The sequence below is a fragment of the Aulonocara sp. 'chitande type north' Nkhata Bay genome, linkage group LG12 (genome assembly GCF_057382095.1).
Source record: "Aulonocara sp. 'chitande type north' Nkhata Bay isolate Kocher_YH1m ecotype deep benthic linkage group LG12, A_spYH_male_GT1.1, whole genome shotgun sequence".
Lineage (NCBI taxonomy): Eukaryota > Metazoa > Chordata > Actinopteri > Cichliformes > Cichlidae > Aulonocara > Aulonocara sp. 'chitande type north' Nkhata Bay.
Genome location: NC_141355.1, coordinates 28,422,896 through 28,444,418, shown reverse-complemented (window position 1 = coordinate 28,444,418; position 21,523 = coordinate 28,422,896). Strand labels below are relative to the sequence as shown.

The following is a 21,523-nucleotide window of genomic DNA, read 5'->3' as shown; positions in this document are numbered from 1 at the left end:
CTGAAATACAGTGCACTTTCAGTCAATTCTGAATCACACTAGCGTAAGACATTGTTAACAGCAACATTTATGAGTAATAAGGCAATGTGTGAAATTTGATGGTGCAAAGCATTGGAAGCGTTGAATTTTGAAAACGTTGATTACCCACCCAACTAACTCGCATCAGTTGAAAATGTATAATATCAATCATCATCTCGGAGGATAATACAAGTATCAGCCTGACCGTGAAATCCGTTTCGCGGCAAACCCCCCCCCCCCCCCCAAAAAAAAAAAACAACAAAAAACTCTACTAGTAATGAAGGCAAAACAGAAGGCAAGAAAACATTACATATTCGTGTGTTTGTTCATTATAATACATCACTTTGTATTCATGTTTTTAGCTTATAACAGTGTATATCCGATGGGTTTATCACCCATATATTTCCAGACCATAATACAAAGCACCACACCCACATCTGTGTAAACTAAAGATGATTCTCATCAATAAGTGCATAGTTCCACTGATATCTCCCTGTTTCAACAGTTATTTGTGAACTGTAAATCACATGTGAGAGGACTTGAGCTTCAGTCCTGTAGCTGTCTCAAAGCAGGTAAGATTAAACCAATGGTGGAACAGCAGAAGACATGAACAATTAAAACTGCTCCTTTCCTAAAAGGTACTTATAAAGTATTTTCAGGTGCCATTATAAAGTTTGAAGCTGTGCTGCATTCAGTTTTTCTCTGTAGTGAGAAGTGAGTAAAGCTTACATCACCAAAAGAAAGAAAGGAAGAAAGAAAGGTAAGCACACTAAACACAGGAAATGCCATTTGGAAATGCCCATCACACAAAGTCACAGATCAGACACCGGGTCTCCAGAGGGTGCATATATAGTATGGTAGAAAGAGGAGAGGTATGAACAAATCATTTGAGGAGTTTTGCTGCCATGATAGAAATGTTTTGATTTATAAATATACAGATTTATATTCATAATCCAAGGACGAGAAAATAACAAGACACATTTCTACGTGTTTGGCATAAACGTCAGAAAATGACTTATTAACTGCTGCTGTCGAAATGCAACAATCATGTAGTGCTACATCAGAAGGGATACTTAGCTAGACTATGTGACTTAGCCTTGCGATACATGACACTGGTAACAGTAATGATGAAAATAATTTCACATTAAACCCCCTGACCTGGCGACTAGTACTGAGAGAGAGATGATCTCATGGTTTTGTTGATGACAGCAGGTTTGTGAGCCAGGATGCTGCTGAAGACGACAGCTGTCGTTTCTCCCCTGTATTCTCCTCTCCATCCGGGAGAAGGAATTGAGTGGAAGCAACAGAGGTAGGGGATCCCAGTGAAGGTGCCAGGCTGCCCATTTCTGCAGCATCCACGGGGGAGTCCAACTGCCAGGAGCCCTGGGGCTTGTAGCCGCCAGAACAGGCAGCCTGTGGCTCTAGGAAAGACTCGGGTGAAGGCAGATCCATGTCATCACTTGGGGCTCTAGGTTGCATCTGAGGTCGATAGCCTCCTCCTCCATAGCTGACCAACCGATCAAGCTGGGGTTGATGGCACTCGGAAGAACCCTGTGGATCCAGCTGGAGGACCAAAGAAGACCCTGAGGTCTGGATCCCTGTGTATGTCACATCGGTGTGAGCTGAACTCATAGACGATATAGAAGAAGCAGACGAGTCTGGGAAACGTGGCCTTATGGGACGCTCATCTACCATTTGGTTATAGTAGCGTAATGACGTTGGTTCATCTGTGTCAACTGACTCATCTCCTATTCCCTGCCCTGCATCATCCTCATCTTCCTCAGGAATGGCAACAAGCATATCTTTAATACAATCATACTCAGGTGTTTCTACAACACACACCATGCTGTGGGGAGATGGCTTCACGTCCAATGGACCCTGAAAGAGACAGAGTCAGTTAAATATAGTTTCACAAGACAGCATAAAAAAATAACACATAAAAAACAGGGAATGAGCTTTTGTAATCACAAAGGAAGCACAAGGAAGTTTCTAAGGATCATACTGGATTAAGCTAATACTGTACCCGTGTCCTGGGCCAATCACTGGGAAGCTTGGGCTCTGGAATATCTGGATAGAATGCCTTCTTTACCCTGGTAGGAGCAGAATTTTAATTTTAACATTTAGAATATCAAGTGCCTGAATAATAATAAAAAAAAAAATTAAAAAAAAGATGCTCTGCATTGCTGCCTTGAATTATAAAATCATCTCTTGCATACATGCAAACAAGAGAGAAAGACTAGCAAAAATAGCAGCACAACAGTCTTACCACTTCCTTTTCTTGTAGCAAGTGAAAGTGACGATGGCCAGTAATAAAGTTACAAGCCCCAAAGAAGTCAAGATCTCCAAGATGAGCCAATCAGCTGTCAGGATAGGACAAAGAGTATTAGAAATGCTACACTACCAATTTACCTACATCTAAGTACAAATTACGCTATCGATACATATATACATACACACATAGATGCATGCATCATACATGAGAATCTTTAATAATGCTGACAGACTGACATAATAAATAAAACTAGATATTTACGTACTGTAGGGCTCTATTGTTACAGTGGCAGTGGTGCCTGTGTTCTCCCCTGCTGCAGTGTAGGCCTTGACAGTAAATTTGAAGGTCCCCTTAATGAAACCCTTTGCGAAATCCTTTGCTGTGTAGCTCATCGTTTCTGGATCAGACACATTCTCTGTTCAAAGGGTAATGAACGAGTAAGGAGAGAAAAGAAGAAGAAAAGTATTAACCAGAAGCAAAATGCACACATTGTGATGAACTGCAAAATCATAATTATTCATGATCTTTGTCCTTTTAAAGTATCGTACTGTAACAGTTTTATTGGTTAAACAGGAGGAGAATCATAAATATACCTAGTAGTTTGAACTGGTAACCAGTGCTGTTGTAAATATTGTAGCCCAGGAGGAAGCCTCTTCTGTTCACCAGTGGAATCTCTTTCCAGGTGAGAAGAATATCAGCGTTCTGCTGACTGGCTGACAGAGTCAAAGCAACAGAAGGGACTGTGGAAACCACAAAAGGTGGGAAAAGGTTGGAGGAGCATGGCGAGAAGGAGAAAAGTTGTCCGCGATTAAAACACACAGCGCCATTTTTTTTGTTTATTTGCTTGTTTGTTTGTTTTTTAAAGATAAGCTTTCAGTGTGCAGCGGTATCCCTACCCAGCTCCTGCGTGTATCCCTGCCAGCGCTTCAACAGTTCCCTGGCATCTGAGGAGCAGCTGTACAAGGACAAGTTGTATCTCACACCTGGCTGGAACGTAGCTGATGACAGAGAAACAGATTATTGTGCGTTATGCAACACAATTTAAAATTCGACAGCCCCTTTCAGTGGAGTTATTTGAGGTCACTGAGGTTGTTGTAAGCTGAAAATCATCTTAATATCTTAAACCTCTTTCTGACGCGTACTCTCTCCTGTTAATCTGAATGTGACCTCTCCATATCAGAATGCACGCTCTGACCACTTTTCCATAAACCTCGAGCCAAGCACATTTTACGCAAACATTTTTAGCACAAGAGTGACTACTTGCAGTCACAAGACTGCAACTGCACGGGTGTCCCTCCAACATCTTGAGTTTCCCAGCTCATTAAAACATATCAGTGTTTTGGAGAATGCCTAAACAAACCTTTGCCACGAGATACATGCTTTCAGTCACAGTACCAGTGACAGGTCAGATTAGCAAGTTAACAATTCATCACATAGTTGCAGCTTCCCGAATCCATCAGTAACAAAGTTTGAGAGTTGTGTATCTAGCACAAGCGCAGTAACTTTAACAAATTATCCTGCAAGAGACACAGAGACAAGATTGATTGCAAGCAAACACTTGATGTGTAATTCACTTCAATCAGGTGAGCAATTACATACAGTTAGATTTTAATAATTGCCAACACATAATAATACAACACATAATACTGTAGTAACACTGTAGTAATACTGTCAGTAATTTTGCCTCCTATCAATGCTGTTGGCTGTTTTGAATGGAGCTATGAGGAACGTTAGTATAAAAATGGCTCATCTCTGAAAACTAGAAAACAGCAATATTATCTATTCCGTGTCTGAAAAGACCTGAAATTACTATACACAGTCAAGAATAATACTAACAGAAAGACAACAAAGTTTGTACCAACAATCAAAACACATACAGCACAGTGCTAAAATCCACTGAAATCAATGCTCCGTTTTCACAGGCTGACAGTTGTTGCATACCTGACTCAATGGAAACATTAGTGGTTCCAGCAGGCAACTTAATCCACTCTACAGGGCAGTCTTGTGGGCAGAAGGCATCAAGCCACTCTACCACATATCCACAGGTGGCATTGGCATGGTTTTCCCAGAACAGGGGAAAACCTTGGTCTGTATAAACTATCCTGGGCGCAGCAAGGGGTTCCACACCTGGAAGGATGAAAACAAGCTTAGCAATGTAGAAGCCACATCTATTCACTGTTTCTACACAACAGAGTGCTACTTTAGGGTTTCAACAACGACGCATGTTATACGAGTGAAAGCAGACGCTAAAACACCAGAAAGTTCTCCTTAGAAGCTGCCAGCAATGTCACATTAGGTCAAGTGTGCTGTTGAAATATAAGATAAACATCTCACACACACACTCTCCCTCCACTTTCACATACTTGTCAAATGTACTCTTGCAGGTGGAGAAGATCCTGCATCATTCCTTGCAGTTACTTTTGCTACGACGCTGCCGTTATTGCTGAAGAAAGCGATTTCTGTGAGGTTGACTGGCATGGACCAATTATTCGGTGGCAAGGTTACAGCCGGCGCAAGTGCTCGATTTTCTTCAGGACTCCAAAGGAAAACTTCATATTGTGTCAGTTTACCGTGGCTCTGTCTTCGTGTTAGAGGCTAAAGGAGATCAGGAAAGAAATTATATTAAATCGCTTTCTTCTTATTGGGGTACATTTCATGGTACGTTAAACAGTGACCTGTGTCAAAGTGGTAAAACGAAACAGGATAACGAATGAAAATGCACATGTTACTTGTCTGTGCATTATAGCTGTAGTCAACATGATGAATCTGTGCTCTTTCCAATTATACATGCATAAAGCAAATTGTCTATAATGACCATGTAAATCTAAAACAGCTCAAGTCAAAGATGAAAAAAAAAACAAAAAAAAAGGACACATTACCTTCCAAACAACCTTCCCGGTGTTATCTGTGTTCAACCATATCCAAGCATCTGGGGTATCGGGAACTGAGAAAAGTCAAAAACATACAAACGTTATGTTACATTTCAGAGACTCTAGTCCTATAGAAATGAGGACTTCAAATATCCAGTATTTAGCAACAAATTTACTTCCTAGATTTCCTTAAAGTTGAATTAATTCAGGCAGACACCCAACAATTAATCACTAAAAAATTACTGATTGATAAAATTAGGAAATAATAAACACTTGCATCCCTAATTCTGCCAAAATAAGCAACACCACAAATAAATAATTTACCATAGGTTTTAGTTTTGAAGGAAGACAGTTTGCTCCAGTTTCCCCACTTCCAGAAATTCTGCTGGGCACCGCAGCGGACTTTAACACTGTAGTGCTCATCAGGATACAGGTCCGACAGAAACACAGACCTCAGACCCACACCAGAGAAAACACGCTGGAAACAGACATTCGATTTTATAAGCACGAATGAGAGAACATCCTACATGACCTCGCATTTCTTGAGGGCAATGTGGTAGGATGCAGTCCTAGAAGAATCAAAGTGATGATGTCTGACATATTGCACAACATACACAAGCGCAGACTTCTCACCTTTATTAGTTTTTCGTCCTCTGTTGCGGTGATCTCAACCTGGCAGACAAGTGCCAAGGAAGAATAACTGTCGTACTTCCAATGCCACGACAAAGAGGCATTCCAGGCATCGGCAACGACGCTCAGCAGATCTGGCGCCACTGGACACACTGAGGAGGAAGAAAGATTCAACAACATCAGAAAAGGAAAAAAGTATTTTTTATATATTTTTGATTTCTATATGTCTGTTTTACCAGAAGAGTATGTGCAGTGATGGAGAGAAGCTAAGGTTGAGCCACCTACCTCTGTGACTGAGTTCAGCAGTGTCCGTGAGGCTGTACTGACCGAGAAGATTCTTAGCTACCAGTGTCCAGTTACCCTCCCATGTGTCTAAAGTACAGGTTGCTTCTTTCTGTCCCACATCTTGGTTGACCTCACTGCAGTCCCTAAAAAAAAAAAAGGCACAAAAAATTAGATTTGCTGTAAGTATAGCAATTCACAATAAAATGTAATCACTTCAAATTGTCTTTCTAACATATAGAAAAGGCATAGAATGAAAAACATTTTGGCCAGCGTTCAAGCTATTCCTGTAAAAGGCTTGGAAGTGTGCCAATCTGCTATCACATGGACTCACAGAGGCAAGTGGTCTCTTTGCCTAAGTGTTTTATATTTCTCGTCTTCCTCTCCCAGTAGTTTTTTTTTTCCGTACAAAAAAAAAGGATTTTTAGAGAAAGGCAGAGGAACTGTCATAAATAATATAAACACATTGTTCAAATACAAACTAAGTGTGACCCGATGATGGCTAAAAGCAAAGTCTTGGACATAAAAGCTGAAAGGGCTTTCACATCTAATTTTGTAAAACAATCTTCTGTTTTCTTTCCATCCTGGGTTCATAGCATTTTTATCTGGAAGAAAACTGCTGGCACGGTACTGTGGAGAGCATCATCGCAGCTCTTCACTGAAAAAGTTCTGCCTATAATCATGCAGGTAATGCCAGTTGATGAGCAGCACACGTGTACATTTTATATATGTTATTCTTGCCTGAGGAGAGAGGTTTAAGGCACTGCAGTTGGACCCTTTTGCTTCTGTGACCTACTGGACAAATCATTTTTGTGCTCACACTGGATAAAAAGCTTTAGGTGGCAAAAAAGAAACATCCAACATGCGGTTTGGACAGGTTTGGACGGATGTAGGATTGTTTGAAAAATACAGGTAAAGGTTCCCTGTAATGTCCATGTATTCTAGAACCTGCAGATGTTTTCTGTGAATGAGTGATTGTACAGTTCTACTGTTCCCTTTTGTGAGTGAGACTGCGTACCTGTTGTTCACAAAGTAGCGAGTTCCTCGTTGACTGCCATACAAGTGAGTGTCTCGTCCTTTACCCCACTGGCACACAGCTGATCTTAAGTCATGAGTCTCACATTTAAAATCAATGGGCAGTGGTGGATCTGGGGATGTGGGCAAAAAAAAAAAAAAAAAATCTCAGTCACATTTTTAGAGTCGTAAATATTAAAAGATATAAATGAATGTATTTTTCTGCCATGCCCAAAACATTAACCCAGATTAGATCTAAACATATTTCAAACGTGTTTATCTTACATCCAACAAACACAACGGCTCCATACAGTTTTTCCTTGTCTTCTGGCAAACAAAGCATGTTGCTCCCTGACTGGCGAGAGGCCACCAGATTAAACACTGTAGTGGAATAGGTCCGCCTGCTCAGTCGTGTCACGCTCGTGGTGTTCCCGTCGTACTTTAGCTTATCTAAGACCATCCCTTCATCCAAAATGCAACAGAAGGTGATGTTGGCCCCCACAGGTAAAACTTTGTCCTGGGGAAATACCTTAACTCTCTGCTCACTATTGGGGTGATCATTTCCTGAAATAGAAAACAGATCGAGAAAGAATAAAAAAAAAAATTGAGTTAAGAGAGTAGTAAGGTGTAAAAAGACACTGATATGCACAAGGCAAATATTTTAGGAGGTATACATTTTAAAAGAATGAGGCCTTAATGAGAACATGCCAACAGGATACTAACTGGGTACTTAGATCTTCATCTTCTCTTTCTCTCTCTGTTCCCTCTGCTCGTCTGATCACAATGGGAGGGAGGGCCTTTAGCTGCTCTGCCCCTCGACTTTGGAATTCCCTACCCCCGGACCTCAGAAATATTAGTTCATTCTCTCTTTTTAAGTCCACCCTCAAAACTCATCTGTTTAAAATTGCCTATTCTTAAATTTCTGTATGTTTTAACTTTTATCTTCTATTTTTATCATTGTGTATATTTCCAGTTTTTATCTGTTGTACAGTGTCCTTGGGTGCTTTGAAAGGCGCTATTTAAATAAAATGTATTATTATTATTATTATTATTAATATTACTTAGGTTTTAACTAATTACTGATGGTCTATAATATACATCCGTGCCACTGACCTTGAAGTGTCTCAGTCTGACTCCATTCACTTGTAGTGTGCCCATCTCTTGAGCAGATTTTGACTGACAGGGAGGTACACTCCAGGGGGTTAACTGAAGTCCACGTCCACTGGTGCAGACCACTCACCTTATTCACTGTCGGAGAGACTGTCTCCTACAGAACATACACAGAATGCACAGTTCAAACAAGTAACTGGTGAAATATTGCGACCGTCATAGAGAAGAAATCACCTACTTAGTGCACACAAAACCTAAAGTTCACGTAAAATCAAAGCAATCACTACAGGAAAATATGCAGCACAAGATGACGATTCCCTTTTGAAAAAAAAAAAAATACTATACAAATACCAAAGATGATTTTCAAAACAATGTTACCAGTACAGCAAATCTTCCTACACTCATAATTACTACAATTGCTTTAAAATTCCATGACAAAACAAGTTCGTAGAAAATGAAGTGCTCTTACATAGAAGACAGTTTCATTGAATTCAGTTCTTAGAATGATGAGGTCAAAGGTCGTCGCGCCTCCTCCCAACCAGGATATGGAGAGTTCCTGTGTGTACCAGTTAGGAGACAGCGTCACCCGCTGAGGTACTGTAAGGCCTGGGGGGAAAAAAAATCCCATCAGGGTTTAGTGATTATAGGACACACAGTTTAACTCTAAATGGCTTCTTAGAATTAAAGAAACCTTCAACATTAGATGAGTTCAGCAGAGCAGAATATCCGATTTATTAAAGTTAAGGTTTCCTTCACGTGTTTCAGTTCTTACCAGTATCTGCATGAGTGTGTGAAGTCGAAAACCCCAGGACAATCCACAGGAGCCAGACAAAGCCACTGCTAATAAGCTTTGAGGTGGGAGTAAGACTTAAGTGAGCCATTTTTATCTACTGGCCAAGCGTCCGCTTACAGATCCTGATGAAGTGATGGTCCTCTTCACTACACTACCGTGTTAAAACATCCTGAGAGGCAAAACCTATACAGAGGAAGGCCTGTGGAAAAACCCAGAAGGACAGAGTTCAAAACAACGATAAATGTATCATGTATCATGTTAAAACATAGATATTATTAAAAAAAGAAAATAACAGCCTGGCTGTGAAAAAAAATAATGCTAATGACCGAGAGTTACTTGGGGACACTGTGAAGCTGTCCTAATGTTTTTTCCATGAAAATATTCTGGCACGCAGTGTTTTTAAGAAATGTTCTTTAGGTTTGTTTCTGACACTGCTGGGTTCACTGGGGACCAATGTGTTGAACTGACTTCAATTTTTGCAATACCTCACTGCAAGCTGCCATTCTTATGTTACTTCTTGCCAAAGCCAGATGTACAACTGCCAAGAAAAGTCAACCGTAAGGAGAAAAAAAAAAAAAAAAAAAAAAAAAAAACCAAAAACTTCGCCGTGGCAGCTGTTTAAGCACACACATCACACACACTGGTTATGAAAACCCTCCTGTTCCTGGTATTTGGATTATCCTGTACTTGTCCTCCTCTTAAAGGTCCTAGTTTTTTATTTTTTCTAAGCCGTTTTGGAGGGTTTTGATTTAACACTGCTCCTATCAACCGGACTTATGAACAATCAGAAAGATACAGACAAACTGGATACAAAGACAACTGTGGCACCAGCATTGCAGTTTCTTTTGGCTGCCGGACGTATCTGCATGTTTGATTTGGCACAGACTTTATGCCTGACGCCCTTCCTGACACAAACCTCCCACTTACCCAGGCTTGGAACCGGCACTACCAGTACACTAGCTTTGAACGCCCCAAGGCTGACTCTGTGTCTCCTCCCGGTTTCGAAATGAGGATCTTTTGCACACGTTATCCACAGCACCATACAGCCCCACAGCTGTGGGTCAGACAAGACAAGAACATGTATGCCATGCAGCTGGAACTTTTTGTGCATTTAACAGGTGCTCTACATATAATCTTGCATTGCTTGACCCTACAGATTAAAGCCACTGACTAAAATCATTGTGCAATATAAAAGATTGATGTAGCTATGGCAACATTACCAGTTAGTCCTGTCTTGAGGCTTTGAGCTGAGCTTTGTGGGCATTACGACTTAGCCACTGTGGGCCAATGTGTGCTCACACAAAGTGAGTTATGAATCAGAAAGCAGGTCCACCCTAAAGTACGCCCTACTTTATCCCCTTTTTTATTCTAACAATTTAATAAATGATCTTTAGGTTGTATTAAATAAAACTTTAAACTACGGGCTGAGACTATAAAACCACTGGGGAGGTATTTACTGAGATCATGGATAAAATGAGCCAACGGGTCATTTTTCCATTCATCTCTATACAAACAGACAGACCTCCAACCTATGTCCAACTTTTATATATAGTCTATGATAGATGAGCACATTTAACTATTCCTACCAGGACTTTGGGTTAATTGAAAGTAATGTAAGCTGAGTAGACACACTTGCATGTAAAGGCAGCTGGCAGCAGTGTAGATCGAGCTGAAGATAACTTGTACAACAACGCAGAGCTATCTTTTCCAGGGAAATATCAAGCCAACCATTTATTTTCACTAAATGGAATGTCAGAGTGTATTCAATTCTAATGTCAACAAAACTCCTTCCACAGGTACTGCCAGTCAAAAATCTGTACCACCTCGGCCTGCTCACCGTCTGTTTGGCTGCCCTCTAAAACCACACAAATCGTTCACAGCTGTTATGGTAAACCACAGCTGCACTCAAATACTCTGCAACTTTTTGGGATTTTAAATTCTACTTTTTTATTTTTTTGTTAAATTGTGTAATACATTACATTTCAGTTTGACCCCTGACCTCCCTGTAACTTACAGGACTTCACTGTTGCCAACTTAGCAGCTTTGTTAATAGATCTGGCAAGCGTTCCTAGTCCCTATTGAAAAATTGACAGCGGTGCTGTCATCAAGAGTGATGTTCACATCCCCATTGCACTCTACCAGGCTCAGAGCAGACACAGGCCTGCGCTGCAGAGTACGACACATTCTGCTGCTTCTAAATTTGTCTTTGAGTGACGATTTTCTTTTTCTCAGCTAATCAGACATGAATCTTTCCACCCACTGACCAAAGCTTATTGTAGATTGCTATCAAATATGCAAGTACATAAATTGGTATTCTAGATAGCTCTACAGCAAACAGCTTATTCATTCTGCTAGATAAAACTGCCAGTTTGTCTGGCAGAAGCAGCTTAAGAAGAATGAGACAGGCATTTATCATTTCACAACATGTGAGAACAAAAATAATTTTTGCACCCTCTTTAAAATATGATTAAATACATAAAAATACTTGCAAACATAAACTTTAAGTCGTGACTCATGTATGGTGTACATTGGGTGCCTGATTTTCTTCTAAAGTTAGATAATTTAACACAAAATGTGTCGCAGTGCACAGGGACGGAATAATCGAGTCTTAACCCCGATGAACCTGCATGTGGTTGTGTACGCATATAAATCTCAGTTCTTGTGTTTTGAACCATCACTGACATTTGCAGTTCATCTGGTTTCCCTCGAGACAGGCTGGGGCAGGCCTCAAACGTCTCTTTAGCTTGACAAAAACACGCCTCTGAAAAACAACCAAGCCCTTTGGAGCAATAACGTGACATGTTTCAAATAGATGAGCAAACAATTCCTGCCAAAACCTTAAGCCTCGTTGCCAAATAAGTGATCCTATCAGTACTCCATAGTGACATTGAGTATGACCGTGCAGCATCATGCGGATATATTTTTAGATGGCTGTTTCATTAATTCATGACGTGGCCCACTGCAAACTTTGCAAATACCACAAGAGTACGAGAGCTACTGGATTTCATAACTCTTTTGTGTCAAGGACAGATTCAACATAAGATAAGAAAAAGATTCTATTTATCCTGGCAGAGGGAATAAATTAGAACAAATTTATAATCTGCTTCAAATCTTGAAAGCCTTGTGTTTGTTTCTTAACACTACAGTTCTTTGTTAAAGCTATAGGCTATGGCAGTCATTAACTGAAACATCAATCTACACAGTAGACCAGCAGTCAGTGGATTTAAAGATCAGTTTTTTTCTTTTGACTCCTAAAGTAGTTACAGATATCTTCATGTTTGTTTGTTGGCTGTGATTTAGACATGACACGTGAATAAATAAACCTCGCGGTCATCGATCTAGCTCTTTCTGCATGCATAGCAATTGCATTTTCCTTTCTAAGCAGCTGCTTCTTCTGCATTCAAAAAGCACACTAAACCCAGCAGTATTAATGTGATTTATTTAATGGGACTTTCTGCAGAGCTGGCTATAGCAGTTCAAAAATCTTCTGTTTTTTTCCTGCCATTAAAGTGCACTTCACATGAAATTCAGAGGAACTGTTCAATATAAATACAGCTGAGTGGAGTCAGTCTATTACACATTTTTGTGCTTGCACCAAAACAACAGTTTTATTCCATGTTTTGTGGTTTCCCACGTGAGAGGGCATTCTCCTTTCTTTGAGGATTATTTTTCCAAATTTTCACACCACGTTGAAATGTTTTACAAGCCCCAACACAATTCTTTGAGCCTCAGGGTACAAGACAAAAACAACAGCAATTTCTCTTTTTAAACAGGCTGCACTGATGGGAAGTGAGGGCATTGGGGGGGGGGGGTCTGTACATTCTGGGAAATCTCATCCAAGAAACTGATAGCTAAAAATGCACATCAGCACACAAATCAATACCTCTCTGCTGAGCTCTGGCTCTTGTCTTTGGAGCAGTGATGAATGTGACCACAAACAACAAAAACCACAAGGATGTTGTTACTTAAAAACTAAGCCTAAACCTCATCTGTATGCCTGCAGTAACCCTATTTTAGGAAAGCGCAGACTCACCTCAAAGACAACACCGTGACTTCAAGCTTGCCACCTCTTTCCACACCACAGTTTGCTCCCGGCTGTATATGCAGCTGTGTAAAGAGGCTCTGAAAAGCCATGAAGATTGTCCAGGTATACACCACAGGCAGGACTGACTGTCAAATGAAGCTACCATTTCTAAGAATCCAAAGTACAGGAGAGATGTACTCCAGTTACTGGTACTTTAGGGACTGCGCCATAAACACAGTTACTGGCATGTCCATGGCAAGAATCAGTACATCTATGTATACATGAGAGCCCATCTGGGAATTTACATGCGGCGTCTGACGAGCTGTAGATTGTAAGTGATCTGTGATTATAGTAAATGACAAATGTTTGTCCACAGAGACCTATTAGAACTTGGCGATTACTAACTGATACTACTAACTGTAGTGGCCTTGATAGGTCAAAAGCACTGCAACGTAGCAAAACACACAAAAAAAGAAAAGTGCTGCAAAAGCAAGCAAAACAGAACTGATTAAAACACAACAGAAAGAGAAAAAACATAGAAAAGCTCATAAAAAGCCTCACAAAACACAAAGGAAGTGTTTTTGGGGAGATAAGCTAACAGTCATAGCAAACCATGCAAATAAAACACAAATTAACTTGCATCATTTTCTCCCTCACAGCAGAATTAGTATGTTTTGGGCTAATTTCCATTCTTTTTTGTGTGTATTTTGCAGCAATTTTCTATTTGCTGGTGTTTTTCTAAGTTGCAGTGTGTTTGATCTTTCAGGGCCACCATAACTGACTCTTTTAACTCTAGTGTCAAACTAAAACACAAGAACTGAGAAAAGTATGAAGATAAACTGTTATTGCTATGTGATTCTTATTGATGCTACAATCAAGGCCAGGGCCCTGTTTCAGGAAGCCGGTTTGGAAAACTCAGAGTGAAAAACGACACTCACGGTTGAGTAACCCCGAACTGTCCAACTCGGAATATTCCGTTTCAGAAAGGCTGATAACAATTAGTTCAATCAAGGCGGAGTTGCTTTAACCCCAAGTGAAGCGCGCGGACGAGGATACATAAAGCCCTGATAAGCGGAGCACAGATTAAGCGAGTCACCATGGAGACGGAGGGAAAGAAGGCGCGGTCAATGTATTTCACAGCGCTTGAGGCCGAAATGCTGATGGCAGCATATGCCGATAACATGCAAATTCCGCGGAAAAAAGTAACACAGCGACAGCTGCAAAAGAAAGTGAGCATGCATGGCAAAACATAGCCGACAGAGTCAATGCGTGAGTGTTAATTTAAACATTGATCTAGGGATTTCCACCCATTTAACACGTTATTTTATCATATGTTATTTTATTTGTTATTTTATACATTTTATTTTGTGACGTGATGTGAGCGCAGGTGCAACCCAACAGGCCCCAAACGTGCCTGGCAGCAAGTAAAAATGAAATATAAAAATATAGTCCAAACAGGTAAGGTGTAATTGTATTATGAGCCATAGTGCTTGGTCTGTTTGTCCCATGTAAATCAATTGCAGTTAGAGGTTACATTAATTTTCTGTCTGTAAGCACTTATTGAAATTATCTGAGCACATTACAAGTACATATTTGCTTACTCTGTATGCTCAAATGTGACCCGTTATAGCCAACAGAAAAAAAGCGGAGGCCCGAAAAACAGGTGGGGGTCCTCCTCCACCACCACTCACAGAGGCTGAGCAGTTGGCCCTCAGCCAAAACAGTGGGCGCCCTGTGGCCGAAGGCATCTCTGCGGGGACATCCTCTGAGTCAATAACCCCGCAAGACACAAGTGCCTACATAGGGGGTAAATTCAAAATAATACATGATGTGCATACATCCTTTCTTCACAGTCACCTTCGCAGTGCTGCTCATTCATTTGATAAACTCTTTACCATAATGGATTATTTTGTAGTGAAGTTATTTTCCTACTGATTTTGCCTTCCCTCAGCCTTGGTTGTCTTTGAGAGCATAATGACAATGAAGTGTAAGGTGCTTGGTATGTTTGTTAATTGCCATTTGGTCCCTTGTAAGTTATAAGTGACCTGTATAAACCTCATATTCTATCAGTTGATGGTGATGGTGTACTGCATCTGGTGCAGCCTCCTGTTGAGCCAGACCAACATGCAGTTGTGAGTAATACTCCACAGATTATATGAGTTTACAGTAGAACAGCAATGTTGTCTATTTCTTTACTACAGGAAAATAATGAAGAAACATTGACAGCTGTTACAGAGGAGGAAGCAACAGAGACACTTTATGAGGTTTACATCTTTTAATACTTTGTGTACAGGAAACACAGGCGACCAATAAAGCCAGTTGAACAAAAAATCTGTTTATTCTTCTTTCAACATGTTGAGGTGATGGGTCAAAGGAAATGATTGTGACATATGGTGTCTCTGACTGCTCTTCCATCTTGTATGTCCGTGGGAGGGTCAGGATGTTCATGGTTTGGATCACTGCTGATGTTTGGTTCAGAAGGACAGTGTTCTCCTCTAATTGTGGCAATGTTGTGAAGAATCACACATGCCACAATAATGTCACATGCCCTTTCTGGGGTGACCCTGAGTCTTTGCAGGCACTGGAACCGGGCCTTAAGCATTCCGATAGTCATTTCAATTCTGGCTCTTGTCCTGCAATTAGCCAGATTATATCGCTGCTGTGGGCCCGGTTCAGGGTCAGGGTAAGGGGCAAGCAAATAGGGTAAACATGGATACCCCCTATCACCAAGCAAGTAGCCAGTGAACTCTCCTAAGACAGAAGGATACACTTCAGTTCAAATGTCCCTGAAGCAATTGGTCTTTATATATTTTAAAGTATTTTCAACTCACCATGTCCAAATTTTGTGCTCAGTGTACATTCACGGAATATTTGTGAGTCATGGACAGAGCCTGGCCACTTGGCTTCCACATTTGTGATAATGTTGGCAGCATCATATATGATCTTCACAGTGCAGAGAACACAAATTAGCATCCATTACTATGATGAAATAATTTGTTAGTTTGAAATGCTACAGGGAACTATGTACCTGTACATTAATGCTGTGGAAAGACTTCCTGTTCACATAGTCTCCTTCATTTACTGAAGGAGCAATAATTGGAATGTGAGTACCATCTATACAGCCAATCACGCCTGGGAACCGTGAAAATAAATGTAAAATTTAAGTAGTAGTTCAAGTATCACCACATCATAAATTAAGTTTTGTTCATCCTGATACCTGCAATTTTGTGGCATCCCTCTTTGATGAATCTTGTGGGTCTGTGACCGGGGAACACCACAGACGAGTACAGGAGACGTTTCAGTGCAACTGTAACATTCCTGACTGCCCGACAGACGGTAGCCTTGGAAACGTGCTCAGCGTCACCAATATTATACAGAAAGCTCCCGTTTGCAAAAAACCGAAGTGCAATACAAATAATATGTACAGAACTGAGAGCATGTCCGCGATGTGTCACATGCGTAATATATGGCCTGAGGATGTTATCCAAATAAATTATAGATTGTGCTGAGAAACGGTGACGTTCGCACAGGAAATCATCAGGTAATGATAAGATGTCCATACGCGCTCTGATCACTCTCTCCCGGCGGAGAGCTCTGCGGAGAATTTGGGCTTCGATATCTACCGGCTCTTCAAGGAAGGGACACGCCATGTCTGAGACTTCCTACTGTCAGGTTTCCGACAAAGGGGCGGAGACAGTCAGGGTTAGTTGTGGTAAACCTGCTAGGGGGCAGGTTAGCTTCACGGCGTGTGTCGTCATAGTGACTCACTCAGGCTGCAGCTGAACTCGCTTTGTGAAACCGAAAACCCAGAGTTTTCGTTAACTCAGGGTATACTTACTCAGTTTTTCCACTAAACCGGCTTCCTGAAACAGGGCCCAGGAGACAAAATAAAACTGAACAAAAACTGAAAACTAAACTGAAAAAGAAGACAGAGACAGAATTACCTGTGCTTGGACAGAAACACCTCAAAATATTACAAAATTCTTATTGTCTATATACATAAATATTATGATGAATTACACTTTAATCTGCCTCAGGCAATGGGAGATACTTTGTGGTTGTGTGATTTCTGCCCTTGTTCATTTGCACAAATGACCTTACAAATACAGACTGGAAAGAGCAATGAGGCCCTGTGACTGATAGTATTATCTTTAGCCAAATGTGGAGGCAATCTTTGCGTCTGTTCCAGCCTGCAGTCAGCAGAGCTGTCATTGCTTTTTAATACAGCGGGACCAAAGAAATGAACAATCAGTGAAACACAAGCCATTGTATTTGAGCCTGCGCCTCTATCCACACCACCACACTGTGCAGCTGTGTAAAGCCACGTTTAGGGGAAAGCCATGGAAAATATCCAAGTGTACTTCAAACACCCATTTCCCATGTCTAGTGCTTCAGGGAGTTCACAAGTCACAAATAATACAAACAGTTACTGACAGACGCAAAGTTAGGTGCTTGTTTTCTCCCAAGGGTTTGTTTGTATGCGTCTTGGCTAGTGCACTTGTCCTTTGCCCAGGGGAGTTAATAATTAAACCTTGTTTTTATTTCATATGACACAAAGTAATAATAAGACTATTATAGTTACAAGTTTCCAGATTCCAACAATATTTTTCCCCACACCAACAGAACATGAGAAATGCTTTTCACAGTAAGAGTAACAGTTATTAATCTGTCTCCTGTAAATGTACCAAAAGACATCCTGACGTTTAAAGATCATATAAAGGGATCGTTGTTCCCACTAGAACTGAGACCAGGACGAAAATAAAAATGAATGAGAGCCAAAGCCAAAATTACACCAAACCACCACTGCTTTAAGCTAAAAAGCAACTACTCAAGCAAAACATTACAAAAAGCTTAGAAAAATACCACACCTACCTAAATAGATGTAACTTTGTTTGATAAACCTTTTATATGCTGCAATGTTTTGTCAGTAAGCATTTTGCCCCAGGTAGCGGACTATATTGCATGAGCTTATCATTTTTATGTCTGCTCATATGTACATACAGATGCATACTATTTGAACAAAAGGCAATCAAAACCTTTGATAAGATTTTCCTTTGCCAAATCCAGGGAAACAGTTGTCTGCCTGTTCTCAGCCTACGCTCAGCAAAGCTGCCATTACTCTGTCATACAGTGACCACTGTGACCAAAGAAGTAAGCACTGAGTGGCTCTATGTAGCTGAGGTGACATTTTGAAACACGAGCTAAAGCTTCAGCTACTTATGTTCGACATTTAAATGGGAAGAGGGGAAGACCGGATGCTTGTTGGAGAATAAGTGAAAACAGGGAAAGTTACCAAATGAATGTCCGTGTGAACTGTCGGTGCTCTGACCTCAGTGGAAAGAAGACATTGAGTCCTCTGTGTGTGTATGTGTGTGTGTGTGTGTGTGTGTGTGTAGCTTTTGGATGTCAACCACAAGGCATTTCCTTCCTTCCTTCCCTATTCCCTGTAGTTCTTTATGGATGAAAATGCTAATCTAAAAAAACAACTGGAAGTGAGTACAGCTCACTTCATATAATTTGTTTTTACATTTTTGCTTCCTAGCTTCTGACTTAAGCCAAATAAACACACACTGTCTACAGCTTAAATCAAGCAAGCCAAAAAGAGAACTATGCAAACTAGCAGTAGGTTAGCTTCTAGCGGAAACAACCAAGTGACCATTTGCAAAGCAAACATACCAACAGGGGACCTATTGTCCTCCCAGTTAGGGGTAGGTGAAACATATTTTTCCAGATTGTTATGGTGTCTGCTGCTTGTATGTCCCATGTTGAGTCATAAAACTACTAGACTACATGATGCAATAATGTATCTATTTTTATTAAATCCATCAGAATTTAATAAAAGTAATGTACGAAGAGGATACAGAAGATAACTCTTATTACTACTACTGAAAAGATGAAGAAGTTAAAAATAACAGGGTGACAGCTTTCTGTTAGGTTTGAACAAATAGATATAAATAAATAAATAAGATGCAACAAGGGATCATTTGCCTCACTTGTCATGTGCAGATACTTTAACACTTAAGAAGGATCGCCTGCTGATTCACTGGCACCTTAACTGTGCGCTGCCTGTATCCCTGCTTTTAGGTGTTACAAATGGTAGGAACTGTTGCCTGTAATATTAAGCAGCTACTGGGTAGGGTATGATAGAGTATGATAAAATACCCACCCAGGGTTTTGTAAGAACATGCTGTATGTTCCCAGATAGGGGATCTCTTTACCTGTCTGTGCATGTTTTTTTATCTGTTCACAGTTTAGTTTCAAAATGAACATGGACCTGTTTTATACCAAGAGACACAAGATAGAGGCGGCAAATGCCCAATCCATACTGCAACACACTGACTACCTGATTAAGAAACTGACTTCTCAATCTGTAAACCATAATCCCATAATTACAAAATATACATTATCACCATACACAGTTCAAATTTGTGGGTCCCAAATACACAGCAAAACAATCAAAAGCTGTAACCGTCATCCATTTATTCGTTTTTAAACTATTATGTGAATTTGTGGCTGATTCAGTTTAACAGACCAGCCCAACTGCACCATCACAGGACGGACAGTTTGCATCATTAGCATTAGCAAGTGAGAAGCATGGGGAATACCGCAACAGCAAACGCATCTTTAAAAACGCACACACTGTAATTATATTAAACTACACGGTAACTAAATATGAACTGTTTTTCATTTCCCTTGACTTCTTAACAATAGTTTTAATGATAATAACAACAGGGGATAAAGTCAGCCGACAGTCATTGTAAAGTCACTTAGAAGCCACCCACCACACACACGCAGACAGGCCACCGATATTTGGAAAACACTGTTAGCTGGAGTAGCTGCCCTAAACGAACTATCGCTAGCAGGACGTCCGAACACAAATAACAGCGAAATTACCTCTGATGTGACGAGAACTGGTTTTCGTTGATGTTTCGGATATATATTCAATTAATCCTGCTCCTTAATGACGTGATAAATAATTAAAGAGCCACGATATCTTCTCGATCCAGCCCCTGTCCCTGCCGTGCTGTTGGACCGTGCCCAGTGACTCCCGAGTGGGTTGGGATTACTGGAATACAGCGAACCGCGAGTAGACGTCTGGACTAGCCAATAGGATTCTTGTAACCTGCAGTTCACACAGGGAGAGGGCGTTGTCGTGCCGCGTTCAGGACACGCAGGACAAACCTGAGAAAACAATTACTCTATGATAGTACAAAAAACACCAAAAAAAAAACAAACAAAAAAAAAAAACAAATCAGCTTCGATGTTTAGATGTGATGTTATGTGAAATCCCTGTTTTTTCAACTTACAGCAAATTGAATTGATTTATTGTTTATTTATTTTCAATTTGTGCGTGTGTCATGTGGTTCCAAAGACATCCATATAACACTTTTTAAACATTTTGTTTAAACTGATGAAAATGTTTTTGTTGTTGTTTTTTAATACAAAATCAAAAGCCCAACCCTTTTGGGTGTTTTATATTTTTTAAGTAAAAAAATGAAGAATAGAGAGAAAAAGCATATAAAACCAGACTAAACAAAAGAAATATAACCCCCCAAAAAACTGAGTTTTTCTTTTTAAAGTGTACATTTTTTAAGCATTTCTTTTATTTTTCCACAAATTTCAGTCATTTGAAATAATAAGCTAAATGTTGTACTAAAACAAAATTCTTCCACTTATTGTTTCATTCTCTTTGCTTTAGTTAGCTGTTAGATTGGACCAGAGCTTAGTCCAAATAGACTGATTGAACATAGTTTAGAAAAAGGAGACCTTTAGACCTGCAAGGTCAAACAATTCACACTGGATGTCAGGACAAGGTATGAAGCCCAGGAGCTCTCTGTAGACAACTGTGACAGAGCTCTCAGAAGCATAAGGGATGGATAAAGAATGAGAATCCTTTCAGGGATAGTGATGGTAGAATCATGGCATGGGCATGCTTCTCAGCACCAGAGACTGGTTAAAAATAGGAAGCCAGACGCAATCCTTAAAGAAAGTCTTTCCGCCAGAAAACAAATGACCTTTGATTTTTGTGATTGTTAAACTTGACAAAGGTAACCCGAAAGCATACAACCAACGCAACATGGAATTAGTGCTGGCAAAAGTCTCAGATTCGCCCTGCGTGACCCACCGACAAAAGAAAATCATAAATCCCATTCAAACGAGTCAAAAGCAAAAGCAAAACTGTAACGAAATCCAAATGCATTCTAGAAAGTTCTAAAGTGAGAGACTGAAGACTATTGTAAAGTAGTTTTAATTTTCAATACAAAAAAGGAAAAAAAGAAAATCTATTGTTCTGTGCAGACTGATGGACAGAAATGCTGATTTTATCCATTTATCATCACGCAAAGTGTAATAATAAATGTGTATTTTAAGGCAGTGGTATAGAATTATTATGAATTATTAAGAATGTAGAAAAACTCTCTTCAGTCTGTTCTCTACAAAAACCTGGAAAATAATGTCAAGATCTTGGCGCTGTGGGTGGCACGACACTTCTGGGGGGGTTTTCTTTTGCA

General features: G+C 40.2%; 1 protein-coding gene across 2 annotated transcripts; it reads right to left on the bottom strand.

Annotated features, from left to right (window-relative positions):
* Positions 1 to 258: 258 nt before the first annotated feature.
* Positions 259 to 20,067, bottom strand: lifra (LIF receptor subunit alpha a). 2 transcript variants are annotated; one of them, XM_086314823.1, is made up of 18 exons: positions 19,908 to 20,067; positions 8,969 to 9,188; positions 8,666 to 8,802; positions 8,200 to 8,353; positions 7,372 to 7,650; positions 7,091 to 7,220; positions 6,076 to 6,218; positions 5,794 to 5,942; positions 5,485 to 5,638; positions 5,170 to 5,234; positions 4,654 to 4,885; positions 4,232 to 4,417; positions 3,187 to 3,288; positions 2,884 to 3,030; positions 2,556 to 2,705; positions 2,285 to 2,378; positions 2,042 to 2,108; positions 259 to 1,896 (listed from the first exon to the last, which is right to left on the bottom strand). In XM_086314823.1, exons 2-18 carry the CDS (start codon positions 9,075 to 9,077, stop codon positions 1,207 to 1,209), a joined length of 2,988 nt encoding a protein of 995 aa, XP_086170949.1. In that variant the 5' UTR covers positions 9,078 to 9,188; positions 19,908 to 20,067; the 3' UTR covers positions 259 to 1,206. The 2 variants fall into 2 exon arrangements, with proteins under 2 accessions (XP_086170949.1, XP_086170951.1); XM_086314825.1 differs by having other exon boundaries at positions 8,666 to 8,793.
* Between the last annotated feature and the right edge of the window lie 1,456 nt (positions 20,068 to 21,523).

Excerpts from the sequence above, each read along its gene's own strand:
- lifra (XM_086314823.1), bottom strand. The coding sequence starts at position 9,077 with ATGGCTCACTTAAGTCTTACTCCCACCTCAAAGCTTATTAGCAGTGGC. Across the intron at positions 5,943-6,075 it reads TGCTGAACTCAGTCACAGAG|TGTGTCCAGTGGCGCCAGAT; the intron begins GTAGGTGGCTCA and ends CTTCCTCCTCAG. Across the intron at positions 1,897-2,041 it reads GTGATTGGCCCAGGACACGG|GGTCCATTGGACGTGAAGCC; the intron begins GTACAGTATTAG and ends TGTCTCTTTCAG.